Genomic DNA, 17659 nt, shown 5'->3' with positions numbered 1-17659 from the left:
CCACTGTGGGAGCGTTCTTAAGATTCCCCCCCCCCCCAAAGACATCAAGTACTGGTTCTAGGCCCAGGAAACGGACTCGATAGCGTTTCAATAAGCCTGAGGCTTTCGATGCAATCGAGCTAAAATAAATAGGTTTAAACTAAAAAATATTGAGCTGCAGATTCGTGTAGGCCCTCTGGGTTTTTTTCTTTGTAAGTCTCTAAGCTTACAGTATGGAATAAACTCATTTCCAAATAAAAACATAATGAAGTCAATACTTAAAACTACGTACATGGACATCATCTGTGATAGAATCTTCAATGGAAAATCCAGATTGTTCAAAATCCAAACATAAATAAACACAATAGTCTCTAGAACTGTCGGGCGTTATCAACCGAGAGCATGTGCAAATAAACTATCGAGTTTCATATTTAATGCATGCCTGGTGTTGCGATGCCAGTGTTCGCAATATCACTAGGCAATTCATTATGAGTGCATGCATAGATAGAGTTGATTAGAAAATTATCAAATGGGCGAATGTTAACTACGCATTCTTATTAATATTTCATGCTGTATCAAGTATCTATTATCTCCTTAAAAAATCATTAACTCTTCGAGTCGTACGTTAGTTAATTGCTTGTGCTATTTGGTTGACCAATCATTTGATTATGGATAAATCGAGTGTTAAGAGCGAACGAATGTATCCGATATAAACAAGAACACCGCATAACGGGTGCCAACGCTCGGCTGCGGGTGCAGTTAAGAATAAACAAGCAAATTCGTTGAATTGATATCCCCCGCCAATGTGCTTTTTGACACAAAAGGGTTATATTTTACACTAAAAAAGCATTTTTTCAAGATACGAAGGGACATAACTCCGTTATTTACAGATGGTGTACAATTCCATTTGGCGTGCATCATCCTCTTATCCATATATATACGCACACCAAGTTTCAATGAAATCCGCCAAAGCACTTCCATATTATGGCTCCGGACGGACGGACGAATGGATGGACGGACGGAAAGACGGACGGAAAGAAGGACAGACGGACAACGCCATAACAATATCCCTCCGCCTATGGAGGGGGTTAATGAAAGCTTGTCAGAACTTTCCCATTTTTTTGGAGGTCACAGTGACCTTTACCTAGTGACCCAAAAATGGTTGTGGCGTGTAGAACTCATCAAGATGCATCTACATATGCAGTTTCAAAGTTGTAGGTGGAAGCACTTTGATTTTAGAGTAAAATGTCAAGGTTTAAGCACGGTGGACGCCGGCGATCGGACTACGAGCTGACTATGACAATACCTCGGGGTTTCTCCGAAAACAACAAGGCTAAAATATAAGCAGGTTCAAGATTCACGCTCAAGTATAATACCAGTATATTTCTTTTTGTTTTTAAGAACAACCTTTTCCTGATCGCGTCGGTTGTGATGATAGTCCTGGGTTCGACTCCCGTCCGTTTGTAGGCCAGGCTTTTTTGGTACGGCACACCTTCCGTATCTAGGTTGGTAATTGCGAGCTTCCGGATGGATTCGCTGGCTGTCTGCTGCTCAGACGAACAACGCTTCGGGCTGCAGACGATACTTTGCGCGCGCTTGAGTCGGAACAGATTTCCGCTCGGGGAATATACGGTTCTGCGCCGGAAGCCCAACTCCTCGAGGCGTTTGTAGGCAGCATCCTCGACCCGGCGCGATCCATACACTGGAATGTTAACGACATTTGGGTTCGGCTCCATGGTGTTGGACACGCTGTTATCAAGCAGACTTTCGGCGGGAGTTGTAAAGTGACGCGTGGTGTCCGATATTTGACGCTGCATGAACGCGCCAGTTTCGTCATTGTGATCGCCGCATTCGGCGCCAGCCGTCACTCCTGGCTCTTTCGGCGTAACGGCATAGATATGCCAGCGGTAGGACTTAGTCTTCTCGTCGAATGAGAATGCGCCTTCGAAACCTTGTAGATTCAACGCGGGATCGGGCGAAGTGCTAACACTGAAATCAAAATTTACAATCTCTGTCCTTTCCTTAGATGGGCTTTGTTGTTTACATGAAGTTTCGCATTCTGACGTGTTTTCTAGAAACGGGTTGCCAAACCGAAAGTTGACGGAAGCTCGGTGGCGCGGATAGCAGTCGCTGCCTCGAAGAATCATAGCCTGACTTGACGTAGGCATTTTGATGTTGATACTTATTCTATTTAAAGAGGAAATTGAGATCCCTTGCTCTTTATTTGACGTCAACTGAGACGAGCACTTGTATTCTAGACGCTTGCAAAACAATCTTGTGACTATGAGCGGAAATGACGTCGTGCACGAGGATTTACGCGCCAACACACGTATAGACTACCGCATTTGGGTAACTCGTCCTTGAGTCGGACGGGTTAGCGGTATAAGTATATAATAAAAAGCTTTGTGATCAACGCCGGGACTCAGCTTTAGCAGGCTTTAACTATCATATCATATGAATCTATTTTACAAACATTAATTTGATTCCCAGCTTATGTTCATTCAAAAATGGTTGAATAACAATACCCACTGAATTCGCCCATGAGTCGGACACATTCGACCTTAACACGGACACAGATTTGTATTTAGCATTTATTTGGTTATCCATATCCTATATTTATAAACATGCAAATTACACAGTAACAACCATATGTTGATTTTTTTATAAGTTTATTCTGTTGTCAACCTGTTGACTAAAATAAGTAATAAAAGGAGGCAAAATGGTATGGTTACTTGTAGTGTCTATCCGACCTTTACACAGCGGACGCATTTGTAGCACTGGGTCGACAAAGAAAAGTACAGATATAAAAAGATAAAACATTTTGTGATTCTTGTTGTTTGTGAGCAATGTGATTCTTTATAGAATGAGTCATGTTAATTGGAATGAAGATGTGGTTAATTCACATCCGTATTCTTCTGCCATTACATAAACTCATGTTCGCCATAAGGGCTAATTGCGTTCGCCTAAAGGGCTAATTGAGTTGTCATTCATTTTTTTTTACTGTTATACCTAAAAATAGAGCAAAGCACTGAAAATTACCTTTCATTATAGAATAAGGTTATGTTTTCGATATCAAGTCATTTGTGAATGCTGTCCAACGTATCTGACCAAAATGCCGATGGTATAAAGATAATCGATGATTGAAAATTCTGGATTTTCCGTCACCAGAAGTAATTAAAACTTAAACGAATCCAAATTCATCGTGAGATAATATTCGATAACATTTTATTTCAAATTTGTATTTATTTTTAGTATGAAGGGTAAATTGTTCGTTATAACACCCCATATCATGCTAAACAAAACTGATCTTTGAAAACTGCACAGATAAAAATGTCCGACTCAATGGAAAATTCGGCTCAAGGGCGAGTTACCTTACAATGTATGTTATCTTCGAAGAACATGCAGGTATGAATCTGTAAAAAAATAATTTTAATGCCAATAAATGAAGAGGCATAAGACCTATATTAAACAATAACGAACCATAAAAAATATTATTGTATTTCATCCAATTTATCAAACATATACAACATCAATAAAAATGCATTTTTGTATGTACAATGTATGTTTTGTATCTATTTAAATCTAAGCCTGATTATATGACTGACATGAAGATCATGTATAGCAATTACACACCGTGCAATCGACTAACGCATCGTCTGCGGTTCATCCATCGGCTGCGGAAGCGTATACATGTCCGGTAAAAGCGGAGTGTAAGTATTTCCCTATTCTTTATATTTTACGTATTGAAATGATGATATTTGCGCGTGTTGTTTGAGAGCCTATGTAAGAATGTCTTTGTGAACGTAATCCTTACCTTCCTAGCTGCTTACTTTTAAAGAAATCCGTTAAAATGTGGTCAAAAATCAAACAAAATTCACCACTCTCTCTGTCAAACTCTAATAACACAGGATTTAGACCAAAGATACATATGAACACCATTTTATTGAAATATTTAATCATTTCTCTTCGGTTATTCCAAAGAACAGCATTCCACATGAACACACAACATTTTTATCAACGTTTGAATTCGAGTGGGGTTAGAAAAACGGCTCAAGACAACGGCCGCGGCTACTTATTAGATGTTCATGACATCGGCTGCGAAAATAAAATTATGCTCAAGCCATCGGCAGCGGCAATGAAAATTGGATGGGATTTTGACGTTTCTCATTGACCATATTCGATAGAATCTGATCACAAAAACAGGTTTTAAGATTTTTATTTTTTTAATAAAATGGGATGGGTGAGTGGATATCGTTTTAAATAATTCATACTTTGACAGTATTGAAACAAGTCATTTACACGCAATTTGTCTCCACATCATGTAGAGTACACTTGACTCTCGCTATGCCAAAGACGTAAACAGATTGGGTAAAGTTAATTGTGTGTAATCCTTAATCGTTATAACAACTGGTATTCTCACCTTGTTGCCGGTGAAGAACATACTTATATTTCCTACCCATTGGAACTGGTATACTGGAAAAACTCACTGTTATTAAAAAACATTTGCTATTATATGCAAAATTGAGCAATAACGCGCTGATTGTCTCTGTAGGTTACTTCCCTTTTTTCCGGGTAGACATTTATTCGTATTATACAGAACAGCGGTAAGTCAGGATTTGAATTGTTTATGTTTTTACTTTGGAAGACGAATAAATAGTTTAGTTTAAACATATTTTATTGTATATACACATTCATTTACAAACAATTACATATAATAGACAGTTTGAGGTAGATGCATACAAATGGAATAAATAGTTATATAACAGGTATGGTGATGAATATGATTCCTACGCACTTCCGAAATGGTCTCTTTCTTTAGTGTATATTTGTAACTTTTTGATGCTTTCAGTTGGACATATATTAAATTACATCATTAATAACGGATTAAATGCGATATGTCTCAGCAGTTTCCGTTATTGTCCCCTACCGGTTTATGTATACGCTTCCGATTTATGTATACGCTTCCGGTTTATGTATACGCTTCTGCAGCCGATGGATGAACCGCAGACGATGCGTTAGTCGATTGCACGGTGTGAATTATATAAGTACATACTACAATAACAATTAACTTTTAAATACTACCTAATACAGATAAACAGAGATTCAATGTTATTGAGCACACTCTTTTAACATGTAAAACATATGTAAACAACCCTGTCGTTATACATGTTAACATTTAAAAAAAATACCGGTACAAACTTATCTGCCAATATTTATGCACTGTTCTCAGAAAGTGAACTCACATCGCCGAAATTCTATAAATCATTTTACATACTATGACTACTATAACCCAAACAGCCTTACATTGGAACTACCTGTACTGCTGGTTCCACCACTGCATACGTGGGCATAAAAACGTCAATGTTTCTAGTGACGATTTTGAACGTTGTTTGGTTAGCAAAAGAAATAAACCGCGAAAACATAACGTCCGAAAACATGTTATGTTTGACAATGCTGAAAATCTATACTACTTATTAAGAATACTTGACAAATGCTTAGATCTGAACACACGAAATAAATTCAAATTTGGTTACAAATTGAACGAGGCAGTTCAGATGACAAGCGCAAAGTGGTATTTTGGCAAGATTCAGTCGACAAGCGTTTTGTCGAAAGGTGCACAGTGAACATGTTCGCGTGATCACGTGACCTAAGTGTTGTCAGGTTGGTCTTCACCTTCTTCTTCCTCCTCTTCCTCCTCTTCTTGTCCGACGAAACTCAGGCTCGGATCAAAGGCGAAATCTATTGACAGCCGCTCTTGTATCTCGTTGTCTGGAATCATCTGCAAAATAACATTCTGGACCAGTATTCACCAAGCCATTAGTATTCACCGAGACATTCTGGACAAGTATTCATCAAGCCATTCTGAACCAGTATTCAGATTACAATATACTAAATCATTTTTGTGTTCAATGCTATACCCTCTAAAGAATGGAACGTCATTTATTTGAAGACACAATTCTCTGTATGGGCAGTTGCCATGACTTTATTTTTGAATATTTCTGTGTGCATGTGGTAGGGAAAACATTGTTGTATACTACAAATTCAGTGTTTTGCTTATAGGTTGGAGACTACATGAGATTTTGACAGATGGCGGGAAACTGGAGATCAGCCGGTAAAAAGGTGGCCTTAAAACAGTGACCGTTGATTCGCGCCGAGTTCTTTCTTACATACTGGATGACCTATCTTTTTTATAGTGTAAATCCATTCGGCTTGGCATGCTCTTTAAGAAAAGGTATGGGTATGAGGGTGTCTACGCGCAAGTTTGACTTTATTTTTCGTTGAAGTTGTCGGTTTTACATTGAATTTGTTAAGGAAATCTTTTGGTATATTGTGACCTTCACCAAGCCATTCTGGACCAGTAATCACCGAGCTATTCTGGACCAGTATTCACCGAGCCATTCTGGACCAGTATTCACCGGGCCAATCTGGGCCATAAATTCACCAAGCTATTCTGGGCCATAAATTCACCTCGTAATCACAGGTGGTTAGCGTGTGGCTATGATATTAATTAGTGAAAACATCATTTTGAATGATAAATAATCATATTATAACGAAAAATTAACTTTTCTGGAAAAAAATTCACTATCAAATATGTATATATATTTGATAGTGATTTTTTTTTCAGAAAAGTTAATTTTTCGTTATAATATGATTATTTATCATTCAAAATGATGTTTTCACTAATTAATATCATAGCCACACGCTAACCACCTGTGCTCGTCATTCTAAGATTTAAGTCTATAAAAAGCACAGTGAAAACATACGTTAGAGTTTTAAAGTGATATTATGGGCATCTAACAGTTTATAGGTATCTATCGCAACCGTTGTTTATTTTTGGTGTTATCACTTCATATACACTTATATTTGTTAATGCAGCATCAACATACTAAAACAATATCACGAAAAGAGAAAAATAATGCATTTGAATGTCAACCGTACTTTCGTTTGACAACTGATCATGCATGTACGATGTGATACTAAATTTAGTTTCAGTGCAGATTCGTCCATACGACACAAAGACACAATTTTGTTTAACAGATCATTTCGGCTTACAGGACTTACCAGTCACGTAAAATATCAAATATAAAATTTATTTTTATAAACAACTGGTAGCAAGATGAGTTGCAGAAAAACGGTTAGTAACCACATTTTAACTAACTCTTTTGACCTGTTAATTCTTTTCAGCTTAATTCAACAGTGAAAAATGCCTATAGCACTTCAATATATATACATGCTAAAATAGGGGATTAAGGAGTTAACACATCTATAAATGCAGAATAACGTAATTTTAGGCGTTAACTGCCATACTGGAAAAACGTTGAAGTAGCTTACGCACATTGCAATTTTAAGAACAGTCTTTATTTAATGACTTGAATCTTAAAATTGTTCGATGAATACGGGTTCCCGTAGTACAGTCCGCATGTCAAAGGACTCCAGAAAAACTTTCTCTATTTAAGGACGCGAGGGTCCATTTTATTTTATCAAATTTTTTAAAACAACTGAAAGGCCCTTTACTTGGTCAATAGTGTACCTAGAAAAGCACGGTCGTGTGAGATACTGAAGATCCATATATTAATAACATGCATTCCACGCTTATAACGTAGAACTTATAAGATACTATGGAATGATGTTTCAATTATACTAGTTAGTGAATATTAATTAATGTATAGCGCTAAACTTTTAACACGCAATGACCTTAATGCATTAAAACGTTTTATTACCATTACCGTTACTATAAATATGAAGTTTTACTGTCCGGACAGGAATCGAGACACATAGAAAAAAGTTTTACAAATTAAAATACTCTCACGGTATTAAACAACTTATCAACGAAAACACTGCATACGTTTACCTGCCTTTTAATCACGCTATACGCAGCGCAGAACCTTCTAAAAATGATGCCAAAACATAAACGTTGTATATGTCATCTGTACTGTATTCATTTGAAATATGAACTCAACCTCCAAACCAAAAATGTGTGTCATTATTGAATTACGAGTTTCAATACTTAACAAGCATTTGAAAATTTGATAATTAAAGTTCAATGATATCAGTTTCGAAAAATGACAATTTCAAAAACGTATAGATTCAAAACATCATGTATGCATTATGTTCAAGCAAGAAAATAACAGGCATGATTAAGAAAATTGTTAATAAAAAATCCTGTCGTGTGTTAAAAATCATCACTCGAAATCGGGAAAAATGATAAAGCATCATTATTATTCTTTATAATAATAATAATTATTATTATTATTATATAATTATTATTATTATAAAGTAGTAGTAGTAGAAGTAGTAGTAGTAGTAGTAGTAGTAGTAGTAGTAGTAGTAGTAGTAGTAGTAGTAGTAGTAGTAGTAGTAGTAGTAGTAGTGGTGGTGGTGGTGGTAGTGGTAGTGGTCGTGGTAAAGGTGGTGGTGGTCGTGGTGATGATAGAAGTAGTAACAGTAGTAGTAGTAGTAGAAGTAGTAGAAGTAGTAGTAGTAGTAGTAGTAGTAGTAGTAGTAGTAGTAGTAGTAGAAGTAGTAGTAGTAGTAGTAGTAGTAGTAGTAGCAGAAGTAGTAGTAGTAGTAGTAGTGGTAGTAGTAGTAGTAGTAGTAGTAGTAGTAGTAGTATTTTTGTTTGTTTGTTTGTTTATTAATACGCTCAGCACATTTGTTACAATGTGAACAAGAGGTATAAAGGTGAGTTACAAAATAATTCAAGTATAGGTCAAGCTGTATGGGTAAGGTAACATATACATTGTACAACACAGTTACTATGATAATATAAACAAATAGCATAGTACTAGATCAAATCCAGATAATATTTGTATATAAATACAAATACAGATGCAGCAAGAAAATAAGGGTACAACGACATTCGGTATATTATCAACAATGTATATATATGTACATACATACATGTTATTAGAATTACATAAAGCTAGCAGCAAAATTATTTATAAACACTATCAGCCAGGTGTATTTTTAAAATAATCTAAAATAGTCTTTATAAATTTTACTAAATTACAAAATTTTGATCTATCTGTTTCATTCATGATTCTTTTAAAAAGTATTGCATTTTTGGTATTATGTCTAATGTATGGGAGTAGTTGCTGTCGTTGGTTTGCAAAGAAAGGACAGTTCAAAATGTAATGGAATTCATCGCCAATGTCATTTAAATTACACAGTTGACACTTTCTTAGGTTACGTTCAATATTTTGCCACCGGCCCTTTTCAATTGGCAGATGGTGGTTACACATTCGGAACTTTATAAAATAAGGTAAATAATAATCAGGTACAGACTCAAAATAATTCTCTAGTCCAAACGTATCTTTAAAAATTCGATAGTTGAGAGATTTAGGCATTGAATTTATTTCGGATGACCATTGCTGTATTTATTGATCACAGAGAACTTTATTTAATTTTGCCAATAATAAATGCTTGGTGCCAGTAAAATATTGATTATTCCAGACGTAGCTCATTCCACACTGATCAAAGATACATTTCATGTTATCGATCCATTTGAACTTAACATCGTTTAGACTTGCATGAGAAAATATTAGCTTATACATTATGGTGCTGAGCTTATTTTGATCATTTGTAACAAGGTCATACCAAAACCCGACCATTCGCTTTTTAATAACAATTGATAGCGGATAACGACCAAGGTCCCCATAAATCATGACATCTGGTGTACCTTTTTTAATACCAAGAATATGTTTAAGAAAATCTGTGTGAACCTTTTCAATAATTGATAAGTCTCCGTAACCCCATACTTCGCACCCGTATGTTAAAATTGGAACAATAGTATTGTCGAATAGTTTCAATTGACATTCAATAGATAAATCGAGGTTTCTTACTTTTTTTATATAGACTAAACATTGCTTTTCTTGCCTGTTCTACTACATGCTTTTTTGCTAAGGAAAATTGTCTGTTTTTAGAAAACATCACACCTAAATATTTAAAATAATCAACTATCTCTAATGAATATTCGTGTATTTTTATATCCCTTTTTCGTTTCATTTTATCACCAAAAACAATAACTTTAGTTTTATCATAATCGATATCTAATTTCCATTGGCAGCAATACGAGTAAAAAGTGTTCAAAACAGACACAAGGTTTTCTTCCGAAGTTGCAAATATAACTGTATCATCGGCGTAAAGTAGTACAAGCATTTTGACTAATATATCAAAATCTGCATCGTATATCTCTATACTTTTATCATTACGTGTAGTAATAAAACTAGTAGTAGTAGTAGTAGTAGTAGTAGTAGTAGTAGTAGTAGTAGTAGTAAGTAGTAGAAGTAGTAGTAGTAGTAGAAGTAGTAGTAGTAGTAGTAGTAGTAGTAGTAGTAGTAGTAGTAGTAGTAGTAGTAGTAGTAGTAGTAGTAGTAGTAGTAGTAGTAGTAGTAGTAGTAGTAGTAGTAGTAGTAGTAGTAGTAGTAGTAGTAGTAGTAGTAGTAGTAGTAGTAGTAGTAGTAGTAGTAGTAGTAGTAGTAGTATAAGTAGTAGTAGTAGTAGTAGTAGTAGTAGTAGTAGTAGTAGTAGTAGTAGTAGTAGTAGTAGTAGTAGTAGATTTGTAGTAGTAGTAATAGTAGTAGTAGTAGTAGTAGTAGTAGTAGTAGTAGTAGTAGTAGTAGTAGTAGTAGTAGTAGTAGTAGTAGTAATAGTAGTAATAGTAGTAATAGTGGTGGTGGCAGTGGTATTAGCTGCAGTAGCAACAGCAGCAGTAAATGCATTTAGATACTTTAAAAACTATTTCAAATCTGCGATCACGCCTCTAGACTATTGAGGCACGTACATGAACAAGCTGGACTGAATGTAATTTGTTAAGGTTGTGAAGTGCATCGAGAATTTCATATAGACATCGCCCCCTGAACACTTGTTAGTTAGGTAACCGGTAGTCTGTCAACAGACTGATAATTTTCTTTTCTTTTCTAATTTCACAATTACTTCTTGAGATGTATTGCAATACAATATCAAAGCTCCTTTTTCTCTTCTGGCTGAATTATGCATTTTAAGCAGATAAGAAAACGTAACTCTGTATAGTATAAGTACAGTACAAGAAGTAGGAGAGAGTTATCTCTATAAAAATGATAATGCAGGGCTGTTGACAGTCTAGGTTACCGGGGATAGTGGGAGATACAGGAGACGACCCGTTTTAAAGACGACCCTTGATCGTATTACACTGCATCTCGGTTTAACATCTCATTGCAAAAGAAGAGTATGTGAGTTAGTTTTGAGCGGGGGATAGAACCATCGACCACAAGTTCTTGCACTGGTGTTTAATCACTGGACATCGGATCGGCTCAAGAACACTCACGAAAATCGCATTCTTTTTATTTTAGAAGATGCGGTAGCCCGTGATACTTAAGGACTTCACGGATATACTTGTAGTTCACTAAGTTAGTACCAAAAGAACACAAAAGTATACTTATATTGACCGCTCTCTCGATACCGAGTTCATTTATAGGATAATAATAACACTCATACTTGAAAATGGCCGGTGATACTTCAACAGACGACTTTTAATTAGGAGTCCAATAAAATTCAACAACTGGATAAAGTCCCCCAAAATCGGTCCAACCAAGTGAGGAGAGTGGAATTAAATTAAAGCTGACAATCAACTGTAATTTAAACAGAAAAGGTACAGCAAAATATATATCCAATGCTTATCAAGTAATTTCGAACGTTAGCAAAAACATTCCTTATATTAACGATCAAGTCAAGTGCAATAAACGTCATGTACGTTAATGACAACAGCTGCCCCTTTAAAATGCATTTAACTTTATAAGTTGACCGGGATTTTAACAAGACACCCACCTCCGCGAATTCATCTCGCGTGACCTCGTCGTCGTGCGAGAGGTTGGGGTGACGTAACGCGCTGAACACGAGCGCGAGAATGTGGTCGTCTGAGATGGCGCTGGAGAACAGCAGCTTGTAGATCTTGAACATGGCGTCGTGCGTGAGGATCTTCTGTTTGTCCACGTCAAACATGTCGAACAGCACTATAACGAAGAGTGCAGTGCGTGGTGACTGCATATACGGTACTCGTAGGATGTTTGTGTTTTCAAAAACGCCGTGACAAGAAAGGTTATGCAATTAAAAATGATGCCACTCAATATTTTTTTGACTATAACATTCGTAACTTCGTATATATATGTTATAACAGAAGCAGTCGCAATCAAAATTCAGCACTTTGAGATATTTCTTATTCAAAGCAATTACAACATGGACAATTTGCAACCAACAATAGCCTTCTCATGCCAACAAAATGTTTGGTTGTAAAATAACATGTACGTATTTCTTTTCTGCGCTATTGCAATACCAAGTGTATACAGAATCGGATAGTCTTATATCCTAGTAAAAGAACACAAAACAAATAATGTATTACAGCAAAATATAAAAATTACGAAAAATGCACATACGCTGCTTTTTCGTCAAAGCGGGCGTTCGGCGACACAGCATCGCGCAAATCTTCATGAAATTGCGCGGAAGGATCCGCTTGGTCTCGGGATCCCTGTGGTGACGAATCACGTGACCGGCGAAGGGGCAGGCGGTGAACTCCTGCATGAAACAACAGTCCTCCACAGCGATCCCTTCCGTTCCCGTGGCGTCCAGGGTACTGTAGCGCCTGAGTATCTGGTCCGCCTCCACGAACGTGACTGAATGGGAACAGACACAGGCAATGAATCACTATTTCCTGATATATTTTGCTTCGACATGATTTTTCAAAGGATTATTTATAAATGGACTACATTTTCTTTATGTTTCTTAACGAAACAATTGTAATTCTACTGGTTGCCATCGTCGTCGTCGTGTTCATTTTCATCAAAATAAATTATCAGCACATTGTCGTGATTTTTACCAACATCACCATAATAATAATCAAAGTGTTCAAATTACTGCAGTTGTTCGCTCTTTGAATGTATTAAATATTATATTCACAGACGATGAAGTTTGGCTTTTCAACGTAGGCCAATCCAACGGCCACGAAACATGCAAACACCAATGTAATTTACTTTTAATTATCTACAGTGGTGAGATATTTCAAAAACATCAACGAGGAAAATTACACAGTGTTACAATCTCCCACAAGATAAGTATTGATGCGTCGGGAATTTCAGTGTAAAAGGCACTCAATGAAGTTACATGGAACGAATTTTTTTCTACTGTAAGTATTAATATATTGGCCGATTATTTAAAAAAAATATTTTTATTATCTATGATTTGTGTTATAACACCAAATAACCATTATCTATGATGTTGTGTTATAACCCCTAAATAATCATTATCTATGATTTTGTGTTGTAACCCCCAAATATTTGATAGTTAATTTTATTTACATTGGTTTCCTTTTTTTACTGGCATTCGTGCGCAGTTTTCATTAATGGAACAGAACTGTATAGGTTTAAAAAAAACTGCATTATCTTGTAAGCGTAATTTCATATTTTTCTCAACATCAAGGGGAGATGATTCTGAACTTATTCTAACGTTGCTCATTTACGATAGGGGTTGATTACTCATTGATATGAAAACACTGTAAAAGTTTTAATGTGTTTACGACCCTCCCCCCCCCACCCTCTCACACATCTATTTCATGGGCATAATAAAAACAAAAGATGGTAACAATAAAACAGCATATTTATTTAAACTAAAATGTCTACATTAAAACAAAAAGTTAACATAAAACATAAATAAAATAATTTGATTCTACTGGGGCTCGAACCTTGGGCCTCTCACATGTGAAGCCAGCGTGTAACCACTACACTACGGAACCGCTTGAAAACTAAGATATTAATAAGCTATTAATAGTCGGTTTAAATGTAAACCCGGAAGTTTAAACGCTGAATAGTTAGCGGGGTTAAAGGTCCATACCAAATGGTCCATAGCACTGGCAAGATACGGGTCAGGCCTGCGGCCTTCTATATGTGGTCCTTAAAAAAACCTGTAGGAGGACTTGATAGTAATGAGACTGTGGTGCTGTGATGGTGCTCCTCATTTATAAGCGGCTGCTTCCTTTATCAAGACTCATTATTACAATTAATAATACGTGTCGCGCTTCGCGATCTATAGCGCCTGTAACTTGGTGGTTGCTAGGATAGTGGAACAAAGAAGTTTTGTTTTTATACAAAACCAGAAAGTTTAACCGGTTCGCGTATTTGCCCAGTCCCTGTGATCTTTTATTATTGCTCAGTCCTTGTGCTCCGTTATTAATTAAACGAATTAGCTTCGCATCATTGGCAATAAATGTCGTAGTAAATGTAATAGGCACAAATGCAGTACTTATTTACACATATTTACACAAAAAATCACCACTATGCAAGATATTCTGAGTGCGACGCCAATAATTGTATACACGATTCACACAAACTCCATTTAATATGATTACAAAGATGAAGCTTAGTTTAAACAAGAAATGTATTTAAAAAAGATATTTTACGTTTATACTGACTTTGAAATAAAGTTAGACAAAAATACGTTTTTTAAAATAATTAAATTAAAACCAAATGTGTTAATTGTTGTTTTGTCACTTGAAAGTCGCATGTTCACCGTATGAAATGTGTGTTATTAAGTGCACGAATATTCAAACCACACTCAAATGTTCGTTAATAGCAATTATACTACGGTATATCACATGGCTAATTATGAATTTATTTGCTCACCATTGAAATATATGGTATTTAAATATTTGATTAACACGCAGTTTTCTTTGACACGTTCAAAACTTTCGGAGCCGCGGCATGCTAAAATGGGTCTTATGGCGTTTCGGCCAGCGTAGCTCAAGCCTTGTCTGCGCTAATAATAATAACAATAATAATAATTATAATTTATTATTATAATCATTATAGTACCATGATCATCATCGTCGTCGACACCGACGCCATCGTCACGCGTGTGTGTATTTCAGAGTTTATTTACAGGTCCTACTGGCCTCTTCACGAGGTTATAGTAGCCCGACCTGCCCCTGTGACCTTTCAGGGGAGAAAGATTAATTTAGAGCCAAAGTAGGTCAAATTTACCCCGGTTTTCCGGGTATTCGCCAAAGAAATAATTTAGATCCAAATAGACCAGTGCACGGTGGCCAATGAGACCTTAATGTGCACTGGTAGTTAGACAATCTCAAAAGACAAATTCATGTCTGAACGCAGCACCGCTGCAGCACACAGCTCCGCCTTTATGGCCCACTTGTTGTCATCAGCTGTCGTCTTCATCCCCGAGACGGTTTCCCCAGCGCGTTGAGCGCACTAGGTACCGCCGCCCCGGGGTCCCTCTTTAAAGCCACCCCCTCGATGTTCTTGGGTTCCCCCCTGGCGCAGAAGCGCAGGACCCAGGTCCGTCCCGTATGTCCCCCACACTGGTGGTCTTGCTGTCCCGCCGTCTCCGGCCCTCTTCAGACAGGTCCGGGCCGGCGAACTCTCGACGATAAACAGCGGGTGACAAGTCCGCTGCATCTTGGAGAAGACAGCAATCCCAGCAGTGTGGAAGACGTCCGGCTCGAGGGTGACGGACTCTGCTGGATTAGCAGAGCCACCCGCAGAAGTTCCCCTCTATAAGGAAATATGTACAGGTGAGAAAATCTTCTGCGGGCGACCCTCGCCTCGGTCGCGACGCGCACGCTCCAGCAGCTGACCTGCCATCGTCACGCAGTAAGTAACGTGTCAATTATCCTCACTTTTCTCTTCCTCATAATGTATTATGGTGGTATCATCTTAACCCTTTCAGTGCGGGAACCGAATTTTTGAAGGCCTTTGCAAACAGTTTGGATCCAGATGAGACGCCACAGAACGTGGCGTCTCATCAGGATCCAAACTGTTTGCTATTCTGATAATATTATTTGAAAAAAAATCGAAGAAAATGCTAATTTTAGAAATTAAGCAGACGACATTTTAGCAGACGACAAATTTCCCAGCATGCAAAGGGTTAATCATCCTAATCGTATGCTTTATTATTATCGTTATAACTTAAATTAACACAACAAAACAATCTTTTATAGCCGTCATTATCATCGACGTCTTCATCTTCGTCATCACAACGATCATCATCATCGTCATCATCATCATCGCCATCTTCGTCTTTGTCATCATCATTGTCTAAGTTTTATTTTTATAAATACACAACTGCAATCCCTGAACGTATTACCTTCATTTCAAAGTCAACTCTAAAAAGAGATAAAAGATCAAGCTACACTATATATATATAGGCATACTCACAAGGGGTTCCCTTTCTCAGGTTCTGTATAACTTCTCCAGGCATGGCCTGACCCGGTAGAGGGGCTGCGGACTGCTCATTCCCCTAAACGTGATATTATTTCATTATTATGGAATCAATACAAAATGTAGATCTCTGTCTGATAGTCTTAAGAGCAGTGTTAGGTGGGTTCAGTTCGGTGAAAAATGCAAAAGCCGAGCTACATAAGCGTAGGAGCAGGGACTGCTTCCGAAATATTGCAGGGAAAATACGTTCATAAATCATGTTTACTTTACGATGATTTCTCTATGGTAATGGATTTTATCAAGTATGTCCACGACAGCAATTAGATTGGCTACAATAGACGTGGTTCGCTAAATTATCAATAAAGAAGTACTAGTACATGGCGAGTCTACACGTAGCTTTGGATAATTGTCGGATTACTTCTTTAATTTTACCTGAAACACAGTTAAATGGCCACAGTTTAATTGAAACAATGTTTTGAACTAACAGATGAAAAACAATAAGTTGTAAAAACAATAACCATAAAATGTTTGTCCAATATATAATTTATAATTATAATATTAGATGTTAAAGTAAAAAAAAGGTGAACATTTTTATTTACTTTGTACTAAAACCCCAGGAGTATAAAATTCTATCCATAAAGCTAATCTAATGGCTAAATAATAAAAATAGACCTCAATATATACTATATAGGGGTCTATTTTTTAGTATTTAGCCATTAGTAAGCTTTATGGATAGAATTTCAAACTCCTGTGCTTCAACATATAGGCCTACATGGCTAGAATAATAAAAGGTTTGCTTTAGTATACTAAATGAAATAAGTTATTTTTACAACAACATAAAAACACGCTGACGGTTTTATAATTTATTACTTAATCAGGAGTTCATTAAAACGCATGTTCCAAAACTTCCTCGAGATTTAAAAAATTTGACATCTAAACGATAAGTTGGCATAAAACTACTCCTATAAATATGAGGTCGATAAGCGGGGTAGCTTACGTCTAATTATTTGGACTAGCATAAAACATGTGTATTTCTTCAATTTAAGGATATATTTGACCTTAAATAATGAAATAAAATGTAAAAACATGTATTATTCATCTCCTCTTTTTGTATAAAATAATGCAGGAAAACCCGTGCATTGCATCGAGAGTTAAAAAACATTTGTCATTAGTCAGCACCAGAGACGTAGATAACATATCTACGTCTCTGTCAGCACCAACGCCCCTATGACCCTAATCTTACTGAGCGCTTGTATTATCTTGTAAAAATAGCACTATTTGTACTGAGATAATTTCTGGAGAGTGATCAAACATTTTAATGAATAGACGAAGATTGAGACCTACCATATTATGAACCAAATATGCATACAGACTTGGGTATTACAATATGTAACCAAATTGACATTTGTTTGTTTACAGTCAATACATATTCGCAGCTTCTTTTAAAGAGCTGGCGATAAAGGGAGGCAACTAATTGTACA

At 36.6% G+C, this 17659-nt stretch overlaps 1 protein-coding gene across 1 annotated transcript; it reads right to left on the bottom strand.

The window, feature by feature from the left end:
• Positions 1 to 3463: 3463 nt before the first annotated feature.
• On the bottom strand, positions 3464 to 17633 carry LOC127852909 (uncharacterized). Its single transcript, XM_052386953.1, has 5 exons — positions 17523 to 17633; positions 16176 to 16257; positions 12390 to 12626; positions 11785 to 11969; positions 3464 to 5758 (listed from the first exon to the last, which is right to left on the bottom strand). The coding sequence occupies exons 1-5, from the start codon at positions 17523 to 17525 to the stop codon at positions 5627 to 5629; spliced, it is 639 nt and encodes a 212-aa protein (XP_052242913.1). The 5' UTR covers positions 17526 to 17633; the 3' UTR covers positions 3464 to 5626.
• Between the last annotated feature and the right edge of the window lie 26 nt (positions 17634 to 17659).

This window comes from Dreissena polymorpha, chromosome 12, assembly GCF_020536995.1.
Source record: "Dreissena polymorpha isolate Duluth1 chromosome 12, UMN_Dpol_1.0, whole genome shotgun sequence".
NCBI lineage: Eukaryota > Metazoa > Mollusca > Bivalvia > Myida > Dreissenidae > Dreissena > Dreissena polymorpha.
The sequence above is the reverse complement of the archived record's forward strand: the minus strand, read 5'-3'. Positions and strand labels throughout refer to the sequence as shown.